The sequence below is a fragment of the Maylandia zebra genome, linkage group LG6 (genome assembly GCF_041146795.1).
Source record: "Maylandia zebra isolate NMK-2024a linkage group LG6, Mzebra_GT3a, whole genome shotgun sequence".
NCBI lineage: Eukaryota > Metazoa > Chordata > Actinopteri > Cichliformes > Cichlidae > Maylandia > Maylandia zebra.
The window spans coordinates 1,036,751-1,059,261 of record NC_135172.1 but is presented as its reverse complement, the minus strand read 5'-3'; the positions used below and the strand labels follow the sequence as shown (position 1 = coordinate 1,059,261).

Below are 22,511 nucleotides of genomic sequence, written 5' to 3'. Positions count from 1 at the left end.
AGCTACACCCCACATAGAAAGCGTCAGGCTTGTAAAATCCTGCTTGTATGTTTGCGTGTGAAGGAGACATGTTGTATAAAGTAAGAGCTCAGGCAGAGTAGAAAAGCGCTTTGTAAAAACCAGTCTATTAATCTAACAGACACACCCTACAACAACTCCAAACGCATGCAAAGTGGCGACAACTCCCACAGGAAGACAACGCTGTCTTTTGTGTAGCTGGTTTTAAGAAGTTTTCCATTGTTTCTTTTATGTTATATTAATTTACTGTTTAGGGAAAAAAGGATCGTGTTTTGGCTCCGATTGAGATCGACCTGTTATAGCTGCAAGAGCGAGTTATGCATTTTATTCTGAAATTTTAACCGGAAGTAAAAGTCATTTTTCTTGCGCTACCTTGAAAATAAAGTGGAGGCTGGTTGAAAGCGCCTCTTAAGTCATGTAATTTTTTTTACAACATGACTCTGTTTACGTGGGGCAGCTAGGAGTCTAAATATCCACGTGAGACTCCTTGGAGATCGGGCTGTTGGTTTGGCGACACGCTGCGGATGATACATTTCTGCTAGCCTAAAGCTGCTATAGTTAGCTAGCTACTACTCGCCAGGTTTGACTTTCTTGTGCTTTCCAAGCTGATAGCGCAGTGAGTGATGTGGAAAGTAACGTTTCAAGCGTTCGGTGTTTTGCTGTTGGCGTGGTTGTTGGGAAACTTTGTTCTGGGCTGGTTTCAGCAAAACACCAAACCCCAAACGCAGCACAGCGAGCAGCATCCGAGCAGAACCTCGGAGAGCCAGGACCAGAGCTGCTTCTGTCACGTAAGTAGCCCCAAACACGGAGCTTTTGTCACCGGAAACATACAGTTTGTTTTTTTAATAACATAGTTTGTTGTTCTTCATGAAGCTTGTAATCTGCGAAAGTCATACCACAGTTTTGTTTTTAGGAGCTTCCAGCACTTTCTACTGTCATTTTATTTTGACGTCACTGTGTACGTGAGATGCTAGTTAGCGACTGTCCATGAGTCCACAAATTGTTTTATTTTCTGCCATTTTGATAAATAAATAGATATAGTTACAGTTGACCGACTAAATTGGTATTTAAACCGAAATCTCTTCTTGTTTGTACTGAACAGTGAGTTAAGTCCTTAAAGTAGACTAATGAGCAGAGTCGAGAGCGCTCCTCTTCTTCCTCTCCTCGGACCCAGCAGCGAGTTAAACCAGCCGAAGTTCTTGCGAGTTGAGCGAAAAGCGTGGTGTGATCTGATTGGCTGTGTCAGAGCTCCCGCTTTACAGCCTCGTCACGGACATTGTAGTCTTTTGCGTAGAAGTTGCCAAGTGTCCCTAGCGACCTATAACATGTAGATGACTACAAACAGGGAGGCTCCGTCAGAGGGGCGGCGTTTGTTTTGACAGCGGCTTGTTTGTAGGCGGGGCTTCTGGCGGCATGGAAGTGCGGGTCTGTGATGACAGCACAGACATACAGCTGCTGCCGTGACATTTGGACAGTTACGTGAGGGGGAAGTTTTAATTTGAAGGAAGTTGAGACACAGAAAGCTGAAGGCGAACAACAGGATGCTGAGAAAAATGGTTCTTTTCCTGGCGCTCAGTGGACTGCTGCACTCTGAGGTCTGCTGTGGTTTGGTGTTTGTCATTAGTTTTTTGTCACAGTAAGATTGTCTTTGTGTTTCTGTAGTGTATATATAAGTATATATAATACTAGTGTAAAGGGTTTACAAAGGTTTCTAAAATACCCGCACGTAGTTTAGGTGTACTGCTCTCTGCAGAGCTGAGCAGTTGCTGCCATATGTTTTGTACGGTCATATCTTTGATAGCTTGAAAAGGAAAAGCCTGTTGTGAAATATAAAGAATGTGAAAGTACTTTACAAGTTTTTACAACTACATACTTGTAAAGTACTTGTTCGGTTTTGGTTCGAATAACTTTCTCTCTCGCTCTCGCTCTCTCTCTCTCTCTCGCTCACACACACACACACACACACACACACACACACACACACACACACACACACACACACACACTATTTATTTTAATGCAAAAAAGCCCCCAAACAATACAATGTCCATCTTTACTCAGTATTGAGGAATCATTGCATTGGATATTTTGTTAATAACATTTTATTTATGTTTCATTTTCTCTTAATTTCCAGACTAAAGTATTAATGAAGCATTTGAGACTCTAATCATGAGCTAAATGAACCGAAAGAGTGTCCGGAGCTGTTCTCCAGCCAGTTAGAGCAGATGTTTGGTGAGGTTTGAGGCTCTACCTGCTGTGCACAGAGCTGAGCTACCTAACAAAACTAGCCAGAGCCATTTGACTGACTGTTTACCAAGCTTCTTAACATGTGAATGCTGGGTTGTGTAATTCTTCAGTTCAAACACATTTGTAGGTTTTAGTCAGCAGCTGACGGTTTATAGAGCAGACAATGGGCCGTCGGCTTGGTGGGTTCAGGTAACACAGTGTGATGGATGTATTATGTATGAACGTGCAGGTAGGTGGTGGTTTATCTGATGGAGGAGCATCATCACCTGATCCTAATAGTTTTTCTTATTTTCTTAATGTCATTTCTATAACATGATTATAAATTTGTAACAGCAGCAAAATTACAATCCAGTCTTTATCAGAAATGTGAACCCTACCTGGGGGTGGGGGTTGTGTCAGGAACGGTATCCTAAATGTTTGCCAAAGCAAACGTGGCTCATTGATAAGAGGAGGCGAAGCCACAAAAAGACTTGACAGCAACTGTAATGTCTTCTAACAAGGCGCACTTTAGATTCTTACAGCGTTTTAATTTATTGTAAAGTTATAAAGAGAGCTGCCATCTATGGGTGTCCACAGAACAAGAAGCACAGTAGCAGGTGTTGTGTTCCTTTACATAAAACAACAGTTTTCCATCATAAATTCATGCAAAAGCGTACAAAGTGCTGCATAAAAACCCCCACCAAGTAGGGAACAACTGTCTAAATGTCCAAAATAGGGATGTGAGACTGCATGCACCTGCTAATGCTGCATGTTGCTGTCTCTATGAACTGAGTCTCTGGATCCATTTCAGCTGAACTTGTGTTTTAACTGTTTTGTTCTATCATGCTGTGGTTAAAAAAATCTTTCCAGGAATCTGTTCACCCAGATTAACTCGAGTCAGTCGGTCAGGAAGACCATTTAAGAACGGGATGATGGTTACTGCTCCTTAAAAACATGACCAGCTGACAGATGTAATAGTGGGCTGCTGTGTCTGTAACTGTGTTCAAACAGACACTTTGGAATAAAAGCTATACATCTGCTCCTCTCCTATGTGAGATCCCTCAGGGTAGGGCTGTTCGATATAACGATATATATCGGATGACGATATAAAAACATCTATCGTTTCATTTTACGTTGTCGTTTGTTTCGTGGTGTCGCAAAATAAACTGTTTACGGCAATATTTTTTCATGGTTCTGATGTCACTGTAGTGTTTATATTCATTTCTTCAAGTTTTCTCTTTCTCTTATATTTAATATAACCACACTACGGACAGACAAGCGCCTGTTTTTACTTGTTGTCGTTAGCAACAACGACGGTAATACCATTGTGTGTCCGCTGGTTTAGTTTCCACATGAACCTTTCACAATAAAGCTCAAGATCCTGTTGAGACTTTTCAAAATAAACTGAATGACGTGAAAAAGTAGATTATTTACAGATGAGAAGCAAAAAAGAGCCGCCAGGTGCTAAAAAATAAACCTTAGACTCAAACGTTAGAACAGGCTTTTCCCTGCAGCACGCCGTGTAATAAATACTCACAAAGAAAACGGCGCCGTTACAACTTATGACTAAAAATGTATCGTTTCATGCATCGGTTACAACACTCGACTCCAGCTACAGCTGGAAACACTTCACACAAGTCGAGCTGCCCGAGATTCACAGGATTTACAGAAAATGTTCCATGTTTGTGATTTATATCGTTATCGCGATGATAGATGTTTTATATCGGGATTTGAGATCGTGGTCATATGGCACAGGCCTACCTCAGGGCTCACTTCTGTTGTCACCCATCAAAGTAAGAGCTTCACGGCAGTAATTTTGTCTGTAGGTGTTACATCTCCCAGTGAAGGCGTAACTATTATCACTGACTTTTGAAGTGCTCTCAGGCTACGTCCACACTAAAACGTTTTGGCCTCCCGTCCACACTGAGACGCCGTTTTCCTGAAGGGAAAACGCAGCGTTTTGAAAACGCTCTTGAAAACGCACACGTTTCAAAAGGGAGCTGCCCCGTCGCAGTGTGGACGATTCTGATGAAACGATGACTCATTTTAGTCATGTGATGCAGTCATGTGACCAAGTAAGCTAAGATAGCGGAGGGCATTATACAGCAGTCGCCCTAAAAAGGATGAATATCCGTTTGTTCATGCTCCAGATAGCTTTCCTTCAAAGTCTTTAATTCTCACTCGCGTTTGCGCAGGACTGGAACGTCAGCGTTTTCATCCGTTTCAATGTGGACGCACACCTCTGTGAAAACGACTGAAAACACCAGTGTGGACGTGGAGCGTTTTCAAATCCAGCCGGGCTAGTGTGGACGTAGCCTCAATCTCATCCATGGCAAAACTGAGGCTGCCGAGTCTGGACTGATCGTAAGAGTTTGAACAAACGTCAGGGTGCAGACTTTGACTTGTACTGCGTGACGTCAGTCAGGTTTTAGTTTCTAGCACACAGCTTCACTTAAAACATCTGAAATGACCCGGACATTATGATTATTTTTACTGTTTTAGCATGAGTGGAAACACTGTGACACTGTTATTTAGAGATGAGGTGTCATTAGTAAACGAAGTGTCCTGCTTTGCTTCAGCTCACAGGCGTCCTGGATGACTGCTTCTGTGACGTCGAAAGCATCGACATTTTCAACAACTTGAAGATCTACCCCCGCATCAGGAAGCTGACAGAGAGAGACTACTTCAGATACTACAGGGTAAGAGCTGCGCCTTCGCTCCGGCTACAGTGGAAGCACAGTGTGGCTCAGTGCAGTAGTAAAAGTAGTATGTAAAAACAGATGGAAATCACATGGATCTCTTTTGCGTGTGTGCGCACATGTTGTCTTTTTGCAGGTCTTTGTGTTTACTGGCACATGTTGTCACAACATGATTTACTGTTAGACCTCAGTGGTCTGTGTCCTCCCACAGTAAGAGCACACCGTGAACATGCAGACACTAAAGCCGGTGCACCTGAGCGTCACACCAAGGACGTTCTTGTTTTAAATACAAGACCCAGAGATGCTACAGGATGAATCGGTCACGGTTTATTCACAGGCCAGAAAACAAGAATCAAACAAACAATCCTAAAAACAACATATACATGAGCATTCCCAGGAATACATGAACACAATTCTAACAAAACTTCTAAAGTTCGTTAGAATAACACTCAGTCCCACGATGCAACTGCTCCCACAACCCAGAACGAATCTTCTTTATTTTTCAAACCGGGGGAGTCATTTCCAGGCCGGTCCCAGGAGGACGAGGAGAAGCCTCCCATCTCAGTCTCGTCCCATCACAGCCCAACTTATGCTCCGCCCTTGAGCCGCGCGCTCGCTGCCACAGCGTCTTCCCTCGTGGCATCGCCCTGCAAGCAGAGAAGCATCGTCTGGGAATCTGGCCTGGTTTATAGCCATGGCGATCCTCTCCCAACACGGCTGCACCCGGTGAACAGCAGTGGAGTCACTGCTCACAAACGCAGGTAGAGGTGCAGCTGTGCTACGCCCCTGACGAGAGGGCAGCACACTGTTGCCATCGTCTGGCTTCTGCGCGTTCCTTCCCTTCACATCAGGGCCTCCCTCAGTGCTCAGCCAGCTTCCTTTAAACAGGCCCTTTCACCAGCTGATAGGCCACGCCCACACCTCAGCAGGTAATCACTATCAGCCAACTTGTCCCAAGCCCAGCCAGTCCACAGTGGGTTAAAACAATGTAAAAACATCAGAATAGTTTCATGCAAATAAAAACTACACTCACAAATAAACACTAAAACCACTGATGAAAGACAAATATAAATTCCCACTGTGGGACAAACATGCTGTGAATGCTTTGGGACGTCCTTTCCCTCGGCTCCCGCCGTGCAGCTGTTGGATGACACGGTCCTAAACATCTGTGTAAATGATTCTCACATAGAATCATGTAGCACTTTCTTTTCCTTTCTTCTTGTGTCTCTAGTTTGGGTGTTACAGAACAGGAAGTGATGTCTGAATCTTGTACCGGTGTCGTGCTACACTGTGGTTTGACAGTGCTGCCATAAAAAGTCGTGCAGTCTCCTGGAAAGAGCTACGCTTGATGAAGACGTTGCTGCACTTCTGTCTAGCTGTGTTTTTATTAGTACAGCAGTCTGAACAGCACTGGTGTAAAGTCAGCAACCACGAGCAGGTAAATGCTGTCAGGCGCAGAGGGAGCGAGACAGCAGACTGATCTGCAGCTCTGATCTATATCAGCTGCTCCAGTTCTGTGAGCTTGTAGATCATCTCGTTTTTAAGGAGACCAAAATGCTGCGCACCACCTCCCTCAGCTGCAGCTTGCAGCACAAACATGTTGTTTCTGGCAACACTAAACGGGATCGATCTGTGCTAATCACCGTATGTGACCTTTCAAACGGCTGACACATTCAAATCTTTTAATGCCATAGTGTTAAACATGTTTTCACAAATCGATTGTGTGCGTTTGGTGTAGGAGGTGGGGTGGAGGCTCAGGGGTCGCCTGTAGCACCGTCACACTGAGGTGCAGCGGCGCTTGAACAGGAGGCCGGCTGCTCTGTTGGTGTCTGAGCAGCACACACACTGTGCTCATTCATTCACACTGCAGACCTGAGGCCACTTAGATGGATGTAGTGCGGGTGTCACTTCAGTGTGACTTGTACACAGACCAGAGTGTACGTGGAGAGAAGACGCACAGCAGACAAACACTTTCCTGTGTCTGTTTCAGTTCAGCTTCCAGCTTCCTCTGCCCCGCTGCCAGTCACACGCGTTGTCTCCCACTGTCGCCGTTCCTCGCTGTCAGGACTGGGTCACCGCGTCACGCTGGCCCATCCGTCTCCCGATTAGGCGTCGCACCCTGACGAGAGGGCAGCGGGTCCCTCGTTTCACCTGGCTTCACACATTCCTCCTCATATCTGGGGCCGCTCAGCTAGTCTGCTTTTAAAAGGTCACAGCTGATAGGCCACTTCTGGACACACCCACACCTCAGCAGGTGATCCCTATCAGCTAATTTGTCCCATGTGCAGCCAGACCATGGTGGACTAAAACAGAGTCAAATAAAACAATAGAACCATGCAAATTCAGTTTTATTTCCACAGCGTCAAATCACAACAAGTCTCCTCACGGCGCTTTGTGTCGTACAGCAGATACAGAGAAACACCCAACAATCACATGACCCCCCAAATAAAAACTACTCTCATGAATAAACACTAAAAATGAATAAAACCAATGTACCAGATAAATACAAATCTCCACCGTGTGACACACACACACACAGTTGTGTTGTAACCAGTGCTCTGATTGGTACGCTTCAGAAAGGCCAGTGAAAGTTTCAGGCTTGTGTCTGTAATGGTTTTAATATGTTCACGTTGTGAGCGAGCACGAAACACGGTGGGAGTGGCTGAGTATACCGTAACACACACGCATCATAGTAAATATGTGTTCTTTGGATCATACGGTGTTTGTGTGAATGGCGGCGGGGCGAGCAGGATGCTTACAGGTGAAACGAGCGTGTGTCCTACGTGCACGTCAGCAGCTGTCCACAGTCAGTGGGCACTGGCCTCCGTTTGCTTCCCCTGTGAAATCTCCACTGTCTAAAAACACGATGTGAGCCACGCACAGCTGTGGAGCCGACGCTTTCACACGCCACGCCCTCGTCCTTGATTTCTCTCGTTCACTGAAGCCTGATTGAGCCTACAGTGACAGGCAGCGAGCGTCTGCTTGTCCTTCACATGTGGACGAGCCACTGCTTGCTTCCTGCCTCGGTCATAATAACAGTAATAATAAATGAGCAGGTGCTGAGTGTCTGTGTCTGTGCTGCAGGTGAACCTGAAGCGACCGTGTCCTTTCTGGCCTGATGACGGACACTGCTCCATCAAAGACTGCCACGTGGAGCCCTGCCCCGAGGTCAGTCAGCCTTACTCCAACATGGTCTCTTTTTACTGCCTGTCAGTCACACGTCGGCTCGTTGAGGACGGAGACGACCGCCTCCTAACTAGCTGTCACATACTGCATTAAATGTATTTTCTCAGGGGAAGCTGTGTGAACATTGTCACCTATCATTGTTTGATGGTCTGTGTTCCGTTTCACAGAGCAAGGTTCCTGTTGGCATCAAGTCTGGGAACTACAACAAGGTGAGACCAGCTGTTCCTGACTAAGCTGCACCACTTGGAGTTACCACGTACAGCTGTGGTCACCTGCTTGCCTGCACATGAGTGCTGTATATATTTGGACTGTTGTTTTTCCAGGGTGCAGTTCCTGCAGCTCAGGACTTTAAAAGCCAAGACTAAGGTGGAGAAAGGTGCAGATATTTTGGGTTTTCTCTCACTCTGGCTCAGAGGTGTAGACCGGGCACTTCTGCTGGTCTGGTGTACTCCTGGCTGATATTTGACTGCGTCGGTTTCAGTGATTCACATGTTAAACAGCACATGTAACATGGGGGTGCTGGAGGACACGAGTGGGCTGACACACGGCACCTTCTTCCTGTATTGACTGTTGGTGCTCCCTCCCAGACACCTCTGACCAATGAGTGGACTGAAGAAGAGTGTCAGTGGGTAGTGAGTGTGTAGCAGTGTTTGTCATCATTGTGTGTGCAGTTATGAGTGAAGCTTTGTGGTGTTTCCTGAACGTTTGTGCTGTGCACCACAGAATGTCAGTCATGTGTGAATCAGTCCTGCTTCAGGTCTCTGGGTGTAACTGCAGCTCGTGCACTAGTGCACTGCAGCAGTGAAATGTCAGGAGTTTGTTTCACTGCTTGACATATTAACACAATTTCTACCAACGTTGTTAATTTAGCCGAGGTACTCGCTGCCGCTCGGGTCAACACCAAACCCAAAAAGTGAGTCGTGGTCATGAAAGACGAGCAGCTGATCTTCAGCCTGAGCTGACAGAGTCACAGCAGTGAGGGGAAGTCAGGTTCTCCACAGGGACCTGTGGGATCGTGCCAGGAAATCCGACTAAGTCAAAGCACTGCTGGAGCATTCTTAGATCCAAAGGCTAAACACCTTCTGGTTTTGATGTCATCATCATTATTGTTGTGCTGTACGAGGCACTTTTGTGCGTTTTGTGTAAACACTGTCAGGTATGGAAGTATTGATGCGTCTGAGCTGTGTGATTTGCACGCAGGTTTGTGGGTGAGCCTCGTTCCCCTTCCCTCTGCAGTGTTGTGTGTGTTTGTGCTAACCAAACAAGGACTGCTTACCTGATCAGTGGTTATGACACTTTGCATATTAATGATCATAACCTGCCCTCCCAGCCCGTTGTTCACTCAGTGGGCTGGTTTCAGAACCGTGGGAACATGTGGCTGAGTCGTCGCAGTGAATCCACGTTAGGTGGACATGCCAGCGCTGCACTGTTGTGCACGCGCTCTGAGATCAGACAGCAGACACTTGCTGTGACGGCGGCCTCGTAGCTGCTGTCGTCTCTTACTTTAGAGGAAGTTTCAGAGCTGCTGCATTTGTTCCAGCACTTTCTGGACTGACCGCACACACAGCCACTCTTCTTATCTCCTCTGATAGCTTCTACGTGGAGACGCTGAGAGCAGAGTGTTTGTCGCTCTTGGCCAACAGCCTGGTGTTTGCCTTGAAATGACCCAGAAGTGTTTGCACATCTGCTCTGGTCTCGGTCAGGGGCAGATGTTTCCCGACCATCAGCTGGGAGACGCAGCCAGACTTAAAGCGAGCCTTTCTCAGAGTGGCAGTGAGAAGTACCAGAGGTGCTTTGACAGTCAGGGAGAGGTCACAGTGAAATCAAAGGATTTGAATATGATAGAAATATTAAAAACTCCTCTAAATGTAACTGGGACGCAGAGGCTGCTGTTTCAGGCACAAACCGGTTTGACTGCTTTTGCTTGGGTACTACTGAATGTGTCCTTTTAAAACATGGCACCGAGATTGGACGAGTCACATGTTTGTGCTTCTTTGTTTCAGTTCCTGAAATATTTCACTTTGACTGAGCCAAATAATCTCATTTAGAAGATTTCAGTTTGCAGCTGTGTTTATGGAGCACTCGCTGCTCCTCTGATTCTTCATGTGAGTCAATGGTTGGACCTGGGGGTGGAGCTGGAACTGGGGGAGGAGCTGGAGCTGGGGGTGGAGCTGGAACTGGGGGAGGAGCTAGAGTTGGGGCTGGGGCTAGAACTGGGGGAGGGGCTAGAGTTGGGGCTGGGGGTGGGGGTTGTAAAAGTGTCTGTGCAGCAGATATTTCCTTACTCTTCGTCTTGATGTTCACTCAGAAACAAGAAGTATTAGTTTTTTCTTCCGTTGTTAAATCAAAGCACAGATTTATAAGAATCATGTATTGGGCTCACTTTTCATGACCGAGCGTTGTATTATCAGGTCACGCTGGGCTGTGCTTACCTGGCAGGAGCAGAAGGTGAAGCAGGATTTAACCTCGGAGTTATGTTTGTGTCTTTGTGAGACGGTTGAGTGTTGGGCTGTTGTGTACAGCAGCTGTTGTTTGGGGCGATCGTGGCTCAAGAGTTGGCGGTTTGTCTTGTAATCGGAAGGTTGCCGGTTCGAGCCCCGGCTTGGACAGTCTCGGTCGTTGTGTCCTTGGGCAAGACACTTCACCCGTCGCCTACTGGTGGTGGTCAGAGGGCCCGGTGGCGCCAGTGTCCGGCAGCCTCGCCTCTGTCAGTGCGCCCCAGGGTGGCTGTGGCTACAATGTAGCTGCCATCACCAGTGTGTGAATGTGTGTGTGACAGGTTGTGTAGAGCGCTTTACAAACACAGGCCATTTAGCATTTTACATAATTACAGGCTGGAACACTTTCATCGAGCCCAGTGAAGTAAAGATGATGTGAGTGGTGTCATTACTGTGATAAACAGTGTTATTAAGAATCCCTCCTGTGTCCAGTACTCGCAGGCGGCCAATACGATGTCGGACGTGGTGGAGTGCCAGCAGGCCAAGGAGCTGGGGGCCATCAACAGCACCCTGAGGTGAGTCCACAGACCTCCTGCTCTGTCTTTATCTGCAGCTTGTTTTCACCGGGCCTCAGCAGCTCAAACATTTACCAGTGTGTGACCGGCAGCTGCTGGTAGTTTTCCACCAGGCGACACTTCAAAGTGCAGACCGAGCCCACCGGGGCTCTCTCCTGCAGGAACCGTGGAGGTTCCTTTGTGAAGCAGCGGACCGGCTGGTGCAAACAGACAGGATGTGACGGTGCATTACAAACACCAAGCCGCTTTACTCACGTGGGTTTGAAATGTAACAAATAAAGAGGCAGGAGGCAGCATCTCCTGATGAAAACTCACATCACATCCGCTGATGTGGCCAGATGTGCACCTCTCAGACCGTCTAACCTCGCGTGACGCAGTGACCACACGACTGAACGCTGCTCCGTGTTAATGACACGTCGGTAAAGAAGAACCACTCCATGATTGCTTTGTTCTGGTCGGCACTTCCTCTCCTCCAACAGCAGCGCCGCTGTGACGTCATTTACAGTTTGTGCTGCGCGTGTGCACGGCAGTCTGCGCCTTCATGTCGTCCCTGCCCACGCAGCACAATGCAGTGAGCTTAGATGACACGTCAGAGCTGAAATGCACAAATCGGACCTTTACATGCATCTTTGCATATTCTGATCCTGAGTCAGTTTTCACAGGGCGGCTGTCAACCTCTGGAATTGAAAGAATCCTTCGATCCGGATCAGTTATTAGACGTCTGGTTTAGCGACTTTATGCTCGTCTTGTAACCCTCCATGTGATCTCCCAGTCTCATCTCTTAGCAGAATATCTCACCCATGTAGTGTTTAGAGAAGTTGAGCTTCTCTTACTTCCTTTCATTTAGTTTAACCTCGTTGTGTTTACCTGGAATTTGAAATGGGCTTGAGCTCATCACAGATCTGAGCCATCAGTTCTGGCTGCACTGGTTTCTCCCCTGTCTCTGCTCCCAGTGTCCAGTTTGTGCACCTCCTCACACACAGAGGCGCAGATGAGACTGGGCTTAAGCAAAGGCACGTGTAATAAACTGACAGCGACTCCACAGACGCACACTTAAGTGCATGTGGAGTTTGCATGTGCAGTAAGGGAAACATCCCTGCAGCTTTTGCAGGGTGATGCTGGTTTCAGACTCACGTGACCTTTACTGGAAACTGTTTAAAGTCAACAGACATCCTTCATTAAGAATCAAGTGATGGGAGACGACGTTTAAGAAAAGTTTGAAAATGAACATTTACGTGGACGTTGTGATCAGACTGTGATCTCCTGTTTGGTCTTCATGTCTTGTTAGCTGTCGAGTAAAGCTCACAGTTAGAACGTGTGTGTATTTTTTCCGGTTCCAGTAACCAGAGTAAGGAGGCGTTCGCTGACTGGGCGAGACACGACGACGCTCAGGATCACTTCTGTGAGCTGGACGGTGAGCATCTCTTTCTCTGCGTATCTGTGAGGGCAGCACTATGAGGCATCAAACTTCACACCCAGGGCAAATTCCTCATTTACAAAAACCCAAAGTACAAACCTGTAACAGGCACGATGTGTCCTTATTCCAGCTCTTTACATGAACTTTCCTGTACTCAGTTAAACGGCACATTTGTAGCCGCACTGCTAAGAAGCAAATATCTCTAATGATGACCCCGAGCCACTGCCATCACAGGCTTTTTTAATCCATGAAATGTGTTTCAGATGAGACGTCTCCAGATGCCGAGTATGTGGATCTGCTCCTGAATCCGGAGCGATACACCGGATATAAGGGTCCGTCAGCCTGGAGAGTGTGGAACAGCATCTACGAGGAGAACTGCTTCAAGTAAGCCTGGAGCTCCCTGCACAGAGATGCTCATCTTTGAGGTGCTACTGAAAATGTGTTTTTGTGTCCACAGGCCCCGGTCGGTGTATCGACCTCTGAACCCTCTGGCTCCCAGCAGAGGTGAGGATCAAAGTTAGAGCTGCTACCGGCAGACGCGGCTGAACAGTTAGAAGAGCAACATGACAGGAAGCTCTCAGAAATACTTCAGTTAGGTCGTTTATACCGACTACTGTCTGCATGTTTGAGAGCCCAGGAAACAGCTCGTGAGGTGCTGTTTACGCGTTTGCTGTAGAAGCAACCCGCTGCTCGCCTCCTGCAGTCTGACTACAGGCCGGTCTTTCTGGAAACGGTGACCGGTGTGGAAGAACCGGAATGGCCTGTGCAGGCACTCGGCTCCCTGACAGCACACCTTCATTCAGGTGGCAGACTGTGTGCTGGCAGCATGACATCACTTCAGTCTGCTATGAGCACAACTGACAGCATCCAAACAGGGACACAACTACTGCAGCCGCGTCTGGAATGGCACAGGCCATTCCGGTTCTTCCACACCGGTCACCGTTTCCAGAAAGACCGGCCTGTAGTCAGACTGCAGGAGGCGAGCAGCAAAGACGTAAACAGCACCTCACGAGCTGTTTCCTGGGCTCTCAAACATGCAGACAGTAGTCGGTATAAACGACCTAACTGAAGCATTTCTGAGAGCTTCCTGTCATGTTGCTCTTCTAACTGTTCACACATCAGTGTACCTGCTTCAGCATGCTAGCCTCCTCCTGTTTATTGCATACTGCGTCACAGGGTACTGAATAAAGAGCTGGATTAAAACGCAGGCTCTTCAGTGTATTTTTCGTGCACCTTAGATGTCTGTGTGTGAAACTAGAGCTCATACGTTCAGAGGTTAGTTAGTGTGTGGTATGTGTATGCCTAATCACTGCACCGATCTAACAGTTTCCTTCTGTTTCTGTGTTCAGGAGACGATGATGGTGAGTAAACTAAACTTCTGTTGACTTGGATGTGTTTCAGCCGTGTTGAAACCTAACTCTTCTTGTCCGTGTCGCTCGTGTTGCAGGGGAAGGTTTCTACACCTGGCTTGAAGGTGGGTTCTGCCTCGTGTGCTCACGCCTGCACCACCCAGACTGACCTGAAGAACGCTGTTATCATTCTTTGTCATGTAAATCACATAAAGCTGAAGCGTCTGTGTAGCTACAGTAGGCATGTCACTTCCTGTGGTTTTCAGCGTCTGTGTTCTGAAGCTGAACTGGTCTCGTCTCTGCTTCCTCTGGAAGACTTTGTGTGGGCAGGCTGACTGCTGACAGGAGGCCACAGAACACAGAGCTGTGGCTCATCACAGCCTGATGCGTAGATGCCGGACGCCTCATGGTGCTGTGATGAAATGCTGCTTCAGGCACTCCTGTGGATGTGATGTTCCACGCCGTTAAAGTTGTTGTAGCACACCCCCTCTCTGTGATGAAAGCTGGCCTCTCATGTCACGTCCATGTCCCTTATTTAAAGTCCTGTGCTCAGTAGCTGCTGGGTCTTCTGGATCTCTGCACCGTCACAAGTAGAGCTGATGTCCCAACACTACCAAACACATTTATTACAGATTTTGAGGTTTTCATCACACAGTTACATCTGTGGGATAAGTCTGCCTGTAGTGTGGCGCCGGGTCCAGAGTTCTACTGTAGTTCTGGTTGATGTTTAAGGCAGGACTATAAATCAGACATCTCGTCCCCCAGTGTTATACAGTTTTGGGTGGACTGAAGCTTTAAGCTGAGCTTGGTTGGATTCTGATTTTAAGAAACCCGTTGTCATCGCTGTCTCTCCAGGTTTATGTTTGGAGAAGAGAGTTTTCTACAGACTCATCTCGGGCCTCCACAGCAGCATCAACATCCACCTGTGTGCCGAGTACCTGCTGGACGGTACGACATCATACAGAGCAAACACAGCTTGGGTGTTATGGCCACCACAGTATTGTTTTATTTGGATGACAGCGTAGTGTGCTAAGATACCAGCTAATGTTAGCTAGCTTGGTTAGCAGCCACCTGCTAGTTATTGCTAAGTAACAGACTAATAAAATAAATCACTGACCAAAGCTGGAGCTCGACCTGGGATCATTACAGTACACGTCTCTTTAGCAGAATCTGCTGAAGCACGGCTGATGAGGCGCATGTACATTTTGCTTTTGGGATTAGTTATGCTGATGAACTGACTCAGTGATGGTGTTTTTCATGCTGTAAGCTGTTGTTGTTTGGCTCTTCAGAGGGATGGGGACGCTCAGTGTGGGGTCCAAACGTCCAGGAGTTTCGTCAGCGTTTTGACATGGCAGAGACAAAGGGGGAGGGCACGCGACGCCTGAAAAACCTCTACTTCCTGTACCTGATCGAGCTGCGGGCGCTCTACAAGGTGGCTCCGTACTTTGAACGAGCCATCGTCAACCTATACACGGGAAATGCTCAGGAGGACGGAGAGACCAAAGACCTGCTGCTGCACATCTTCAACGAGATCAAGTAAGAAGGAGGAGCTTGATTGTTGTCAGGAGAGTCCAAGACCAGCACGAGCTGAAACCCATGGATATCTTAGTGGGGTTGTTTTGTTTCCTACAGACTCCCATCAGGAGTTAGTGGGACCTACTACATCAGTGTTTTATTTTCTTATTTGACCCCTTAAAGAAAATGTTGTGGGGTAAAGCAGCTTCCGCGACTCAGTATAGACCCAAACGCCTGGAGTCGGCACCCAGCTAAGCTGATAGCTTCCTCCCTCCATGGCTGCCATGGATGTGCTGCAGTCCTGTAGAGGATTGCGCTGTTCCGAAAGCTGTTGTGACCGAGCCTGTAGCTAACACAATGTTGGTAATGAGCAGGTTAAATGATCCACACGGCCCAAAGATCACGCTGATCGCTGACTGTGGTGTCCATGTTGTTGCCTGCCACATGGTCCATGCTGTGTGATGCTGCACACCAGCATTATGTTATATTATATGTACATGGCACCAAAGCACATTAGTCACTTCAAAGCTATTCTTAGGTAAAGACCCCACAGTAATACAAAGAAAACCCAACAGTCACACGACCCCCATGAGCAAGCACTGGGTGACAGTGGGAAGGAAACTCTCCCTTTTAATAACTTGATCTAAGACGGAAACAGAGACGAATTTGCATTTAAACAAGTTCAGTTCATTTTTGCTACGTAATAGGTTTGTGGGGAAAAATCGATCATCAGCAGATGAGAAGCTGTCACATTGAGACAAAGGCAGGCCCTTCCTACAGCAGCCATAAATACTATATTACTTATGTAGAGTATTATTATCATCATCACTGTTTCTGGACCTGTGTCTTCTAGAGCCTTCCCCATGCACTTCGATGAGAAGTCCATGTTTGCTGGACACAAACTGGAAGCCAAAACGTTAAAGGTAAAAACTAAAGCTGCTACGTCTACATATGAACATCAGCACATGAAACTCTGTTCAGTCTCCATTCTGTATTATACTTCACCTCCTTATGTGAAGGTGTAGCTGTGTGTGTGTCTGTGTACTATCCACTCTGTTGTCCTGTAGTAGTGACAGAGCATCGTCCTCTGTGATGTGTGTTTGACGAGGTGTCTGGTCCTGTGTTAGTCAGCAGTATAAAGAGGACTGTGTCATGATGCTTGCTGCTGCCCTGGGTTCAGTCACTTTCTGCACAGCATGAGCAGCAGCGCAGTCATAGTCCACACCTCTGCTCCTGATTGTAGTTCTAAACAGTCTGAAACAGCGTCCTGTTCTTGTTGCAGGAGGAGTTTCGTCTCCATTTCAAGAACATCTCCAGGATCATGGACTGTGTGGGCTGCAGTAAATGTCGCCTCTGGGGGAAACTGCAGGTGCGTCTTTGCGTGTGTTCATCCTAGTTTGTGCATTTTAAAGCCAGCACAGTCTCAGATCTGCAGGTGGAGGTCAGGTCCCCTGATGTGGAGCCACCATAGAAGCCTTCACACTCGCCGTGTTAGAGCTCAGGTGTAAAAGGCTACGTGGCACTGAGTGTAATCACAGTTCCACAATAGTAACTGTGTAGCATCATATATGACCGCACCACGGTGTCCTTAACACGTCTTCAGTTTCCACAGCAACACATCATTGTTAGGGCTCGAGTCACGTGTTGTCCCAGTGCGTGAACAAATGTCAACTTTAGACAAATCCAACATAACGCTGTGTGCACGCTGTGTGCACGCAGCAGCTCTGTGTGTGCTCTTTCCCGCCCGTGATGTTACTGTCAGTTTACCCGTACAGTGTTCCTGCAGCCTCTGTGTTGTTCAGGAAACAGTCTAAAAACATCTCGTTCTGTAAATCAAACACAGGTTTATGAGATGCTTTATTTGAATGTAACAGCATCCCAGCATCTTTGGAACTGGGCTTGTGTAGAAACGTCTGTAATTCAGAGTTATTGCAATAAAACTGTTTAAAATAAAGCTTTTTGGGTTTAAATGCACCGTGGTGATTTAGAGGCCAATCTGCCCCCAAACAGTGCATCAGACTGCATGCTCCCCGTCATGTGTCTGTGATTTGTAGGCTTGGTCCTCAAACTGAAGTGTTATAGAGTTTGTGTTGTGTGCAGACTCAGGGTCTCGGTACTGCTCTGAAGATCCTCTTCTCTGAGAAGGAGATCAAGAACCTTCCTGAACACAGCCCATCCAAAGGCTTCCAGCTTACTCGTCAGGAGATCGTGGCCTTGATGAACGGCTTTGGCAGGTATGCTTCTGCTCCGTGTGAGCGTGGGTTCCTGTCCACAGGTCACTGTGCACTGTCCAGCAGTCTGACGTGTCGGTGCTATGTGTCTCCGTAGGTTATCCACCAGCATATATCAGCTCCATCACTTCCGTCAGCTGTGGAAGGAGAAAAGGTAACAGGAGGCGATGCTCCACCTGGACAGCAGGCGTCACCATCCCACACTGCAACAGACTACCTGCTCTCAGAAGAAGGACCTGAGGACCAGCAGTGACCCCTGTTTTTGTCCCATGAACCACCCCTCTATAAGCCCCTCCCCCCGTCACACATCATGAATGTTAATTCTTCAGCCTCCTCTCGCCTTCATCAGAAAATATTTGGAACATTTAAACCGACACGTTTTTCTCTACTCATGAAACTTGTCCTCAAATTATTTTTGAAAAGTAAAAAGCCGCAGATGTTGATGTAGGACAACAGGAACAGAGCGAGGCCTCGGCGGCGAGAGGCCTGCCTCAGCAGGAGACGCTGTGGTTTACAGCTGCTGGGGAGAGCCGCCCTCTGCTGACCTCACATCCTGTTGTCTTTTATACTGACACCTGATTTCCTGTAGAAGAAGGAAGGAGTCTGTCAGCGCACAGCTGCCTTTGTGTTTGTCTTTACCTTTTACTGTTGTTGCTGTGTGTGTGTGTGTGTGTGCGTGCGTGTGTGTGCGTGTGTGTGCGTGTGTGTGCGTGTGTGTGCGTGTGTGTGTGCGTGTGTGTGTGCGTGTGTGTGTGCGTGTGTGTGTGTGCGTGTGTGTGCGTGTGTGTGTGTGCGTGTGTGTGTGTGCGTGTGTGTGTGCGTGTGTGTGTGCGTGTGTGTGTGTGCGTGTGTGTGTGTGCGTGTGTGTGCGTGTGTGTGCGTGTGTGTGCGTGTGTGTGTGTTGGCCAGTACAGAGGAGCTGATGGGATGCTGTTTCCTGCTGTGTGGTGGGTGAGCCATCTGCTTGGCTGCTGTTTGGCTCCAGGTCTGTTGGCTTAAAGACACATTTGTTTAAAAAGGGTTAGAAATGAGGTTTTGCTTCAGTGTCTTATTTCACACTGTAAACTGGATTTATTCACACAGAAATCAAACGTCTTTTCATACGAGTGAAGCTGAGGATGACAAGCACAGGTTCAGGGGTGCTGTGAGGAAAAGCAGCTGTGCATGATTCACAGCTGGATCCATCCATGTTAACAGAACACAAACAAACCGCCATGTCAGCCCCACGGTGATTAAAAAAGATCCACCTCCTCAAACTAATCGGGAAACGTCTTTTTCAGACGAACTCTGTTTGCTCAGCAGTTCAAGCAGCAGGTGGACCAAAGAATTCTGGGTTGCCTTTATTTGCATTTTTATCCTTTTGCTTGTTGAAGCTATTTTGAGCTGTTACTTCCTGATTCTCTGAGTAGATGTTTAAAAACAGAATAAATGCTGTGATGCAGCATCAAACCCACACTGCAGCTTTGGCAGCTTCTTTAATGCTCTTTGTTTTCTTTGTAAAGTTGAAGTAAAAATAAGAATGTCATCCTGCTGCAGCTCTGTGTGTGTGTGTGTGTGTGTGTGTCTCTGTGTGTGTGTGTGTGTGTGTCTGTCTCTGTGTGTGTGTGTGTGTGTGTGTGTGTGTGTCTGTCTCTGTGTGTGTGTGTGTGTGTGTGTGTGTGTGTGTCTCTGTGTCTGTCTCTGTGTGTGTGTGTGTGTGTCTGTCTCTGTGTGTGTGTGTGTGTGTGTGTGTGTGTCTGTGTCTGTCTCTGTGTGTGTGTGTGTGTGTGTGTGTGTGTCTGTGTCTGTCTCTGTGTGTGTGTGTGTGTGTGTGTCTGTGTCTGTGTCTGTGTCTGTCTCTGTGTGTGTGTGTGTGTGTGTGTCTGTGTGTGTGTGTGTGTGTGTCTGTGTCTGTGTCTGTGTGTGTGTGTGTGTGTCTGTGTGTGTGTGTCTGTGTCTGTGTCTGTCTCTGTGTGTGTGTGTGTGTGTGTGTGTGTCTGTCAGTGTGTGTGTCTGTGTTTGTGTGTGTGTCTGTCAGTGTGTGTGTCTGTGTTTGTGTGTGTGTCTGTCAGTGTGTGTCTGTGTGTGTGTGTCTGTGTCTGTCAGTGTGTGTGTGTGTGTCTGTGTCTGTCAGTGTGTGTGTGTGTGTGTGTCTGTGTGTGTCTGTGTGTGTGTGTGTGTGTGTCTGTGTGTGTGTGTGTCTGTGTGTGTGTGTGTGTGTGTGTGTGTGTGTGTCTGTGTCTGTGTGTGTGTGTCTGTGTGTGTGTGTCTGTGTGTGTGTGTGTGTCTGTGTCTGTCAGTGTGTGTGTGTCTGTCTCTGTGTGTGTGTCTGTGTGTGTCTGTCTCTGTGTGTGTGTGTCTGTGTGTGTCTGTCTGTGTGTGCAGAGGGGCATGCCAACTGAAGAAGGAATTAAATGAGAATTTTGAACAGTTTTTCAAACAAGCAAGAACAGGTTGAGCTGTTTGTTTGTTTGTTTGTTTGTTTGTTTGTTTGTTTGAGCTGATGCTTGCTGAAGGTCCCTGCTGGGTTGTTAGCTGAGTAAGTGATGCCACCATGATGGACCAGAAAGACTTTAAAGATCATTTCAGGAATTGACTTGTTTTTAAAGCACAGGTGAGTTAATACTGCAGCTTTATAATGTGTGCCACCTGATCTTAATCATCGTTTGTATTCTAGTGCTAAACAAAAACAACATTCGCAGCTTTCAACAACAGAAACCTAAAACTAAGAAATCAGTTTGGTTTTTACATTTTTATGTATGTTTTGGTTGTTGAGCTGATGTGAGAGGGTCACGGAGCTGCCGCCGGGCGCGAGGCTGGGACCATTCACACCTGTAAAATGTAAGAATGGCTCGAAGCTTTCAGAATCAAAGATTTCAGATCCAGAATCCAGATGTTGTGATCATGTGACCCATCAGTTATTGATGTATTATCATTGGTTACTCTGTCAGCTAGAAGCCAATAAGACAGCAGATGAGGTGTGTGCTGTGTACTGGTCAGACATGCTTCAGAGCACACACCTCCCACTGTGGCAGTGAGTTAGCCCACTTCAGGCCAGTTACCCGACATTAGTTCCAGTTTGTGGCTCAGCCTCCATCAGAGGCGTGCAGGGAGACTCTGTGTGAGAGAGGGAGTGCTTGCCTTTCTCTGAGCCTCGCTTGCCCAGCAGCAGTCTTGTACAGTCCACTCACCAGCCTTAAAAAACCAAACCAGTTCAGAAGTCCGACACAAAAGGGTCAAAAAGGCTGTACCTGCGAACTTTATTTATTTGACAAGAGGAATAAATATTTCTGAACCCGAATGTGGTGTTTGCTTATTCTCTTCATTTCCTTTCACTGATTTATTGTGTCTGCCCCCAAAACTGAGTGCTGTCCTTCACTGGCTGTATGTCTTTATTTCACACCACAAACACAAAAGCTCAACAACAAAACATGTGAAGTGTTACAAATCTTACAAAAGCAGTAAATCTGTTAGAAATCTGGAGCTGAAGCTTGTCCCGAGCCGTGCAGCACTGACGGGAGTGGAAACGGTGATCGATACCCAACCGTGAAGTGATTTTCAGATGTGGATATACAACGCGTGGAGTGATTGGCTGCCTGGTTACTGATTAAATCAGTGTCGTTCCCACACGTGTGGCTTCTTCACCACCTCTTCCTGCTTTTCTCACAAAGTAAAAAGAGGAAAAACTTTCATGAGGAGCTTTTCAAGGATTTAAGAAAATGATCTGCTAGTTCCTTCCAGAAATACTGCCTACAGCCTGAATACTGTCTTCAAAGTGACTAATAAGTAGTTTTGGTCATTTCTGCCTGCCTTTTCCCACTTCATGAATTGCACTGAAGCACTCTGAGCTGCCTAACAGTTTCCAAGCAATGCTCCAAGACGTCACGTGATGACAGAACAGCAACGTGTCCAGGAGGGGTGACAGACAGCCTTCAAGAGTGTAAGGAAACAAAGTCTGCCAAATGCAGATAACCCCGAGTCACCACTGAGAGTTCACACCGCTCTCTTTCTTCTGAAATAAAATGAACAAAGGTTGAGCAAAGTTTGGAGAACCAATAACCAATCAGCTGATTTCAGTTGGTGTGCAGGAGGAGGAAAATAATGGCTCAGTCTGCAGCGTGAGCATGGATGTTACTTTTATTATTACTGCACAAGGACGAGAGCGTGATGGTAAAGTAAACTGGACACAAGCAGCTGCATTCTGCTGCTAACAGCATCAGCTGCACAGACAGCATGCTAACATGTTTGCTCTGTGCTCAGACCTGAATATATGGGGCGACCGTGGCTCAGGGGGTTGGGAATCGCATCTGTAACCGGAAGGTTGCCGGTTCGATCCCTGGCCTCTCTGTCCTGGTCGTTGTGTCCTTGGGCAAGACACTTCACCTACCGCCTACTGGTGTTGGCCAGAAGGGCCGATGGCGCGATATGGCAGCCTCGCTTCTGTCAGTCTGCCCCAGTCTGCTGTGGCTACACCTGTAGCTGCCTGCACCAGTGTGTGAATGTGAGAGTGAATGAATAGTGGCATTGTAAAGCGTTTTGGGTGCCTTGAAAAGCGCTATATAAATCCAATCCATTATTATTATTAATACTCAGACACAGATCACACGTGTGCGTCCTGCAAACCAGCAGCTGGGTTTATGTTGTTTCAGGTCGTTTTAGGGGGAAATGTTAAAATGGTGTGATGAGCAGCACAATGAATTCCTTTCTACTGGAATTAGTTGATGTGCTGGGGTTAGGGAATCCCAGCTGACCTGTCAACACTGCCAAGCATAGGTGGTAAAGCAGTACGCTGCTGCGTGTCCTGATCATCTTTATCAAATCTCATGTGGCTCCAGATGAACTTTTAATGAAGCATTTTGTGCATCTCCGTCTTTTAAA

At 47.2% G+C, this 22,511-nt stretch overlaps 1 protein-coding gene across 2 annotated transcripts; it reads left to right on the top strand.

Moving 5' to 3' along the window:
- The first annotated feature begins 236 nt into the window (after window positions 1-236).
- Window positions 237-19,107, top strand: ero1b (endoplasmic reticulum oxidoreductase 1 beta). Of its 2 annotated transcripts, none has more exons than XM_004572355.5 (16): window positions 237-806; window positions 4,824-4,943; window positions 8,028-8,111; window positions 8,297-8,338; window positions 11,060-11,142; window positions 12,483-12,556; window positions 12,823-12,943; window positions 13,017-13,063; window positions 13,909-13,920; window positions 14,007-14,033; window positions 14,764-14,856; window positions 15,198-15,444; window positions 16,277-16,346; window positions 16,706-16,792; window positions 17,524-17,657; window positions 17,752-19,107. In XM_004572355.5, the coding sequence occupies exons 1-16, from the start codon at window positions 642-644 to the stop codon at window positions 17,810-17,812; spliced, it is 1,467 nt and encodes a 488-aa protein (XP_004572412.1). In that variant the 5' UTR covers window positions 237-641; the 3' UTR covers window positions 17,813-19,107. The 2 variants fall into 2 exon arrangements, with proteins under 2 accessions (XP_004572412.1, XP_004572413.1); XM_004572356.5 differs by lacking the exon at window positions 237-806 and adding an exon at window positions 1,453-1,613.
- The last annotated feature ends 3,404 nt before the right edge of the window (window positions 19,108-22,511 follow it).

Bases quoted from the DNA above. Each gene is read 5' to 3' on its own strand.
- ero1b (XM_004572355.5), top strand. From the start codon at position 642: ATGTGGAAAGTAACGTTTCAAGCGTTCGGTGTTTTGCTGTTGGCGTGG. The intron at 12,557-12,822 runs GTGAGCATCTCT...AATGTGTTTCAG, and splicing joins TCACTTCTGTGAGCTGGACG to ATGAGACGTCTCCAGATGCC. The intron at 12,944-13,016 runs GTAAGCCTGGAG...TTGTGTCCACAG, and splicing joins TACGAGGAGAACTGCTTCAA to GCCCCGGTCGGTGTATCGAC.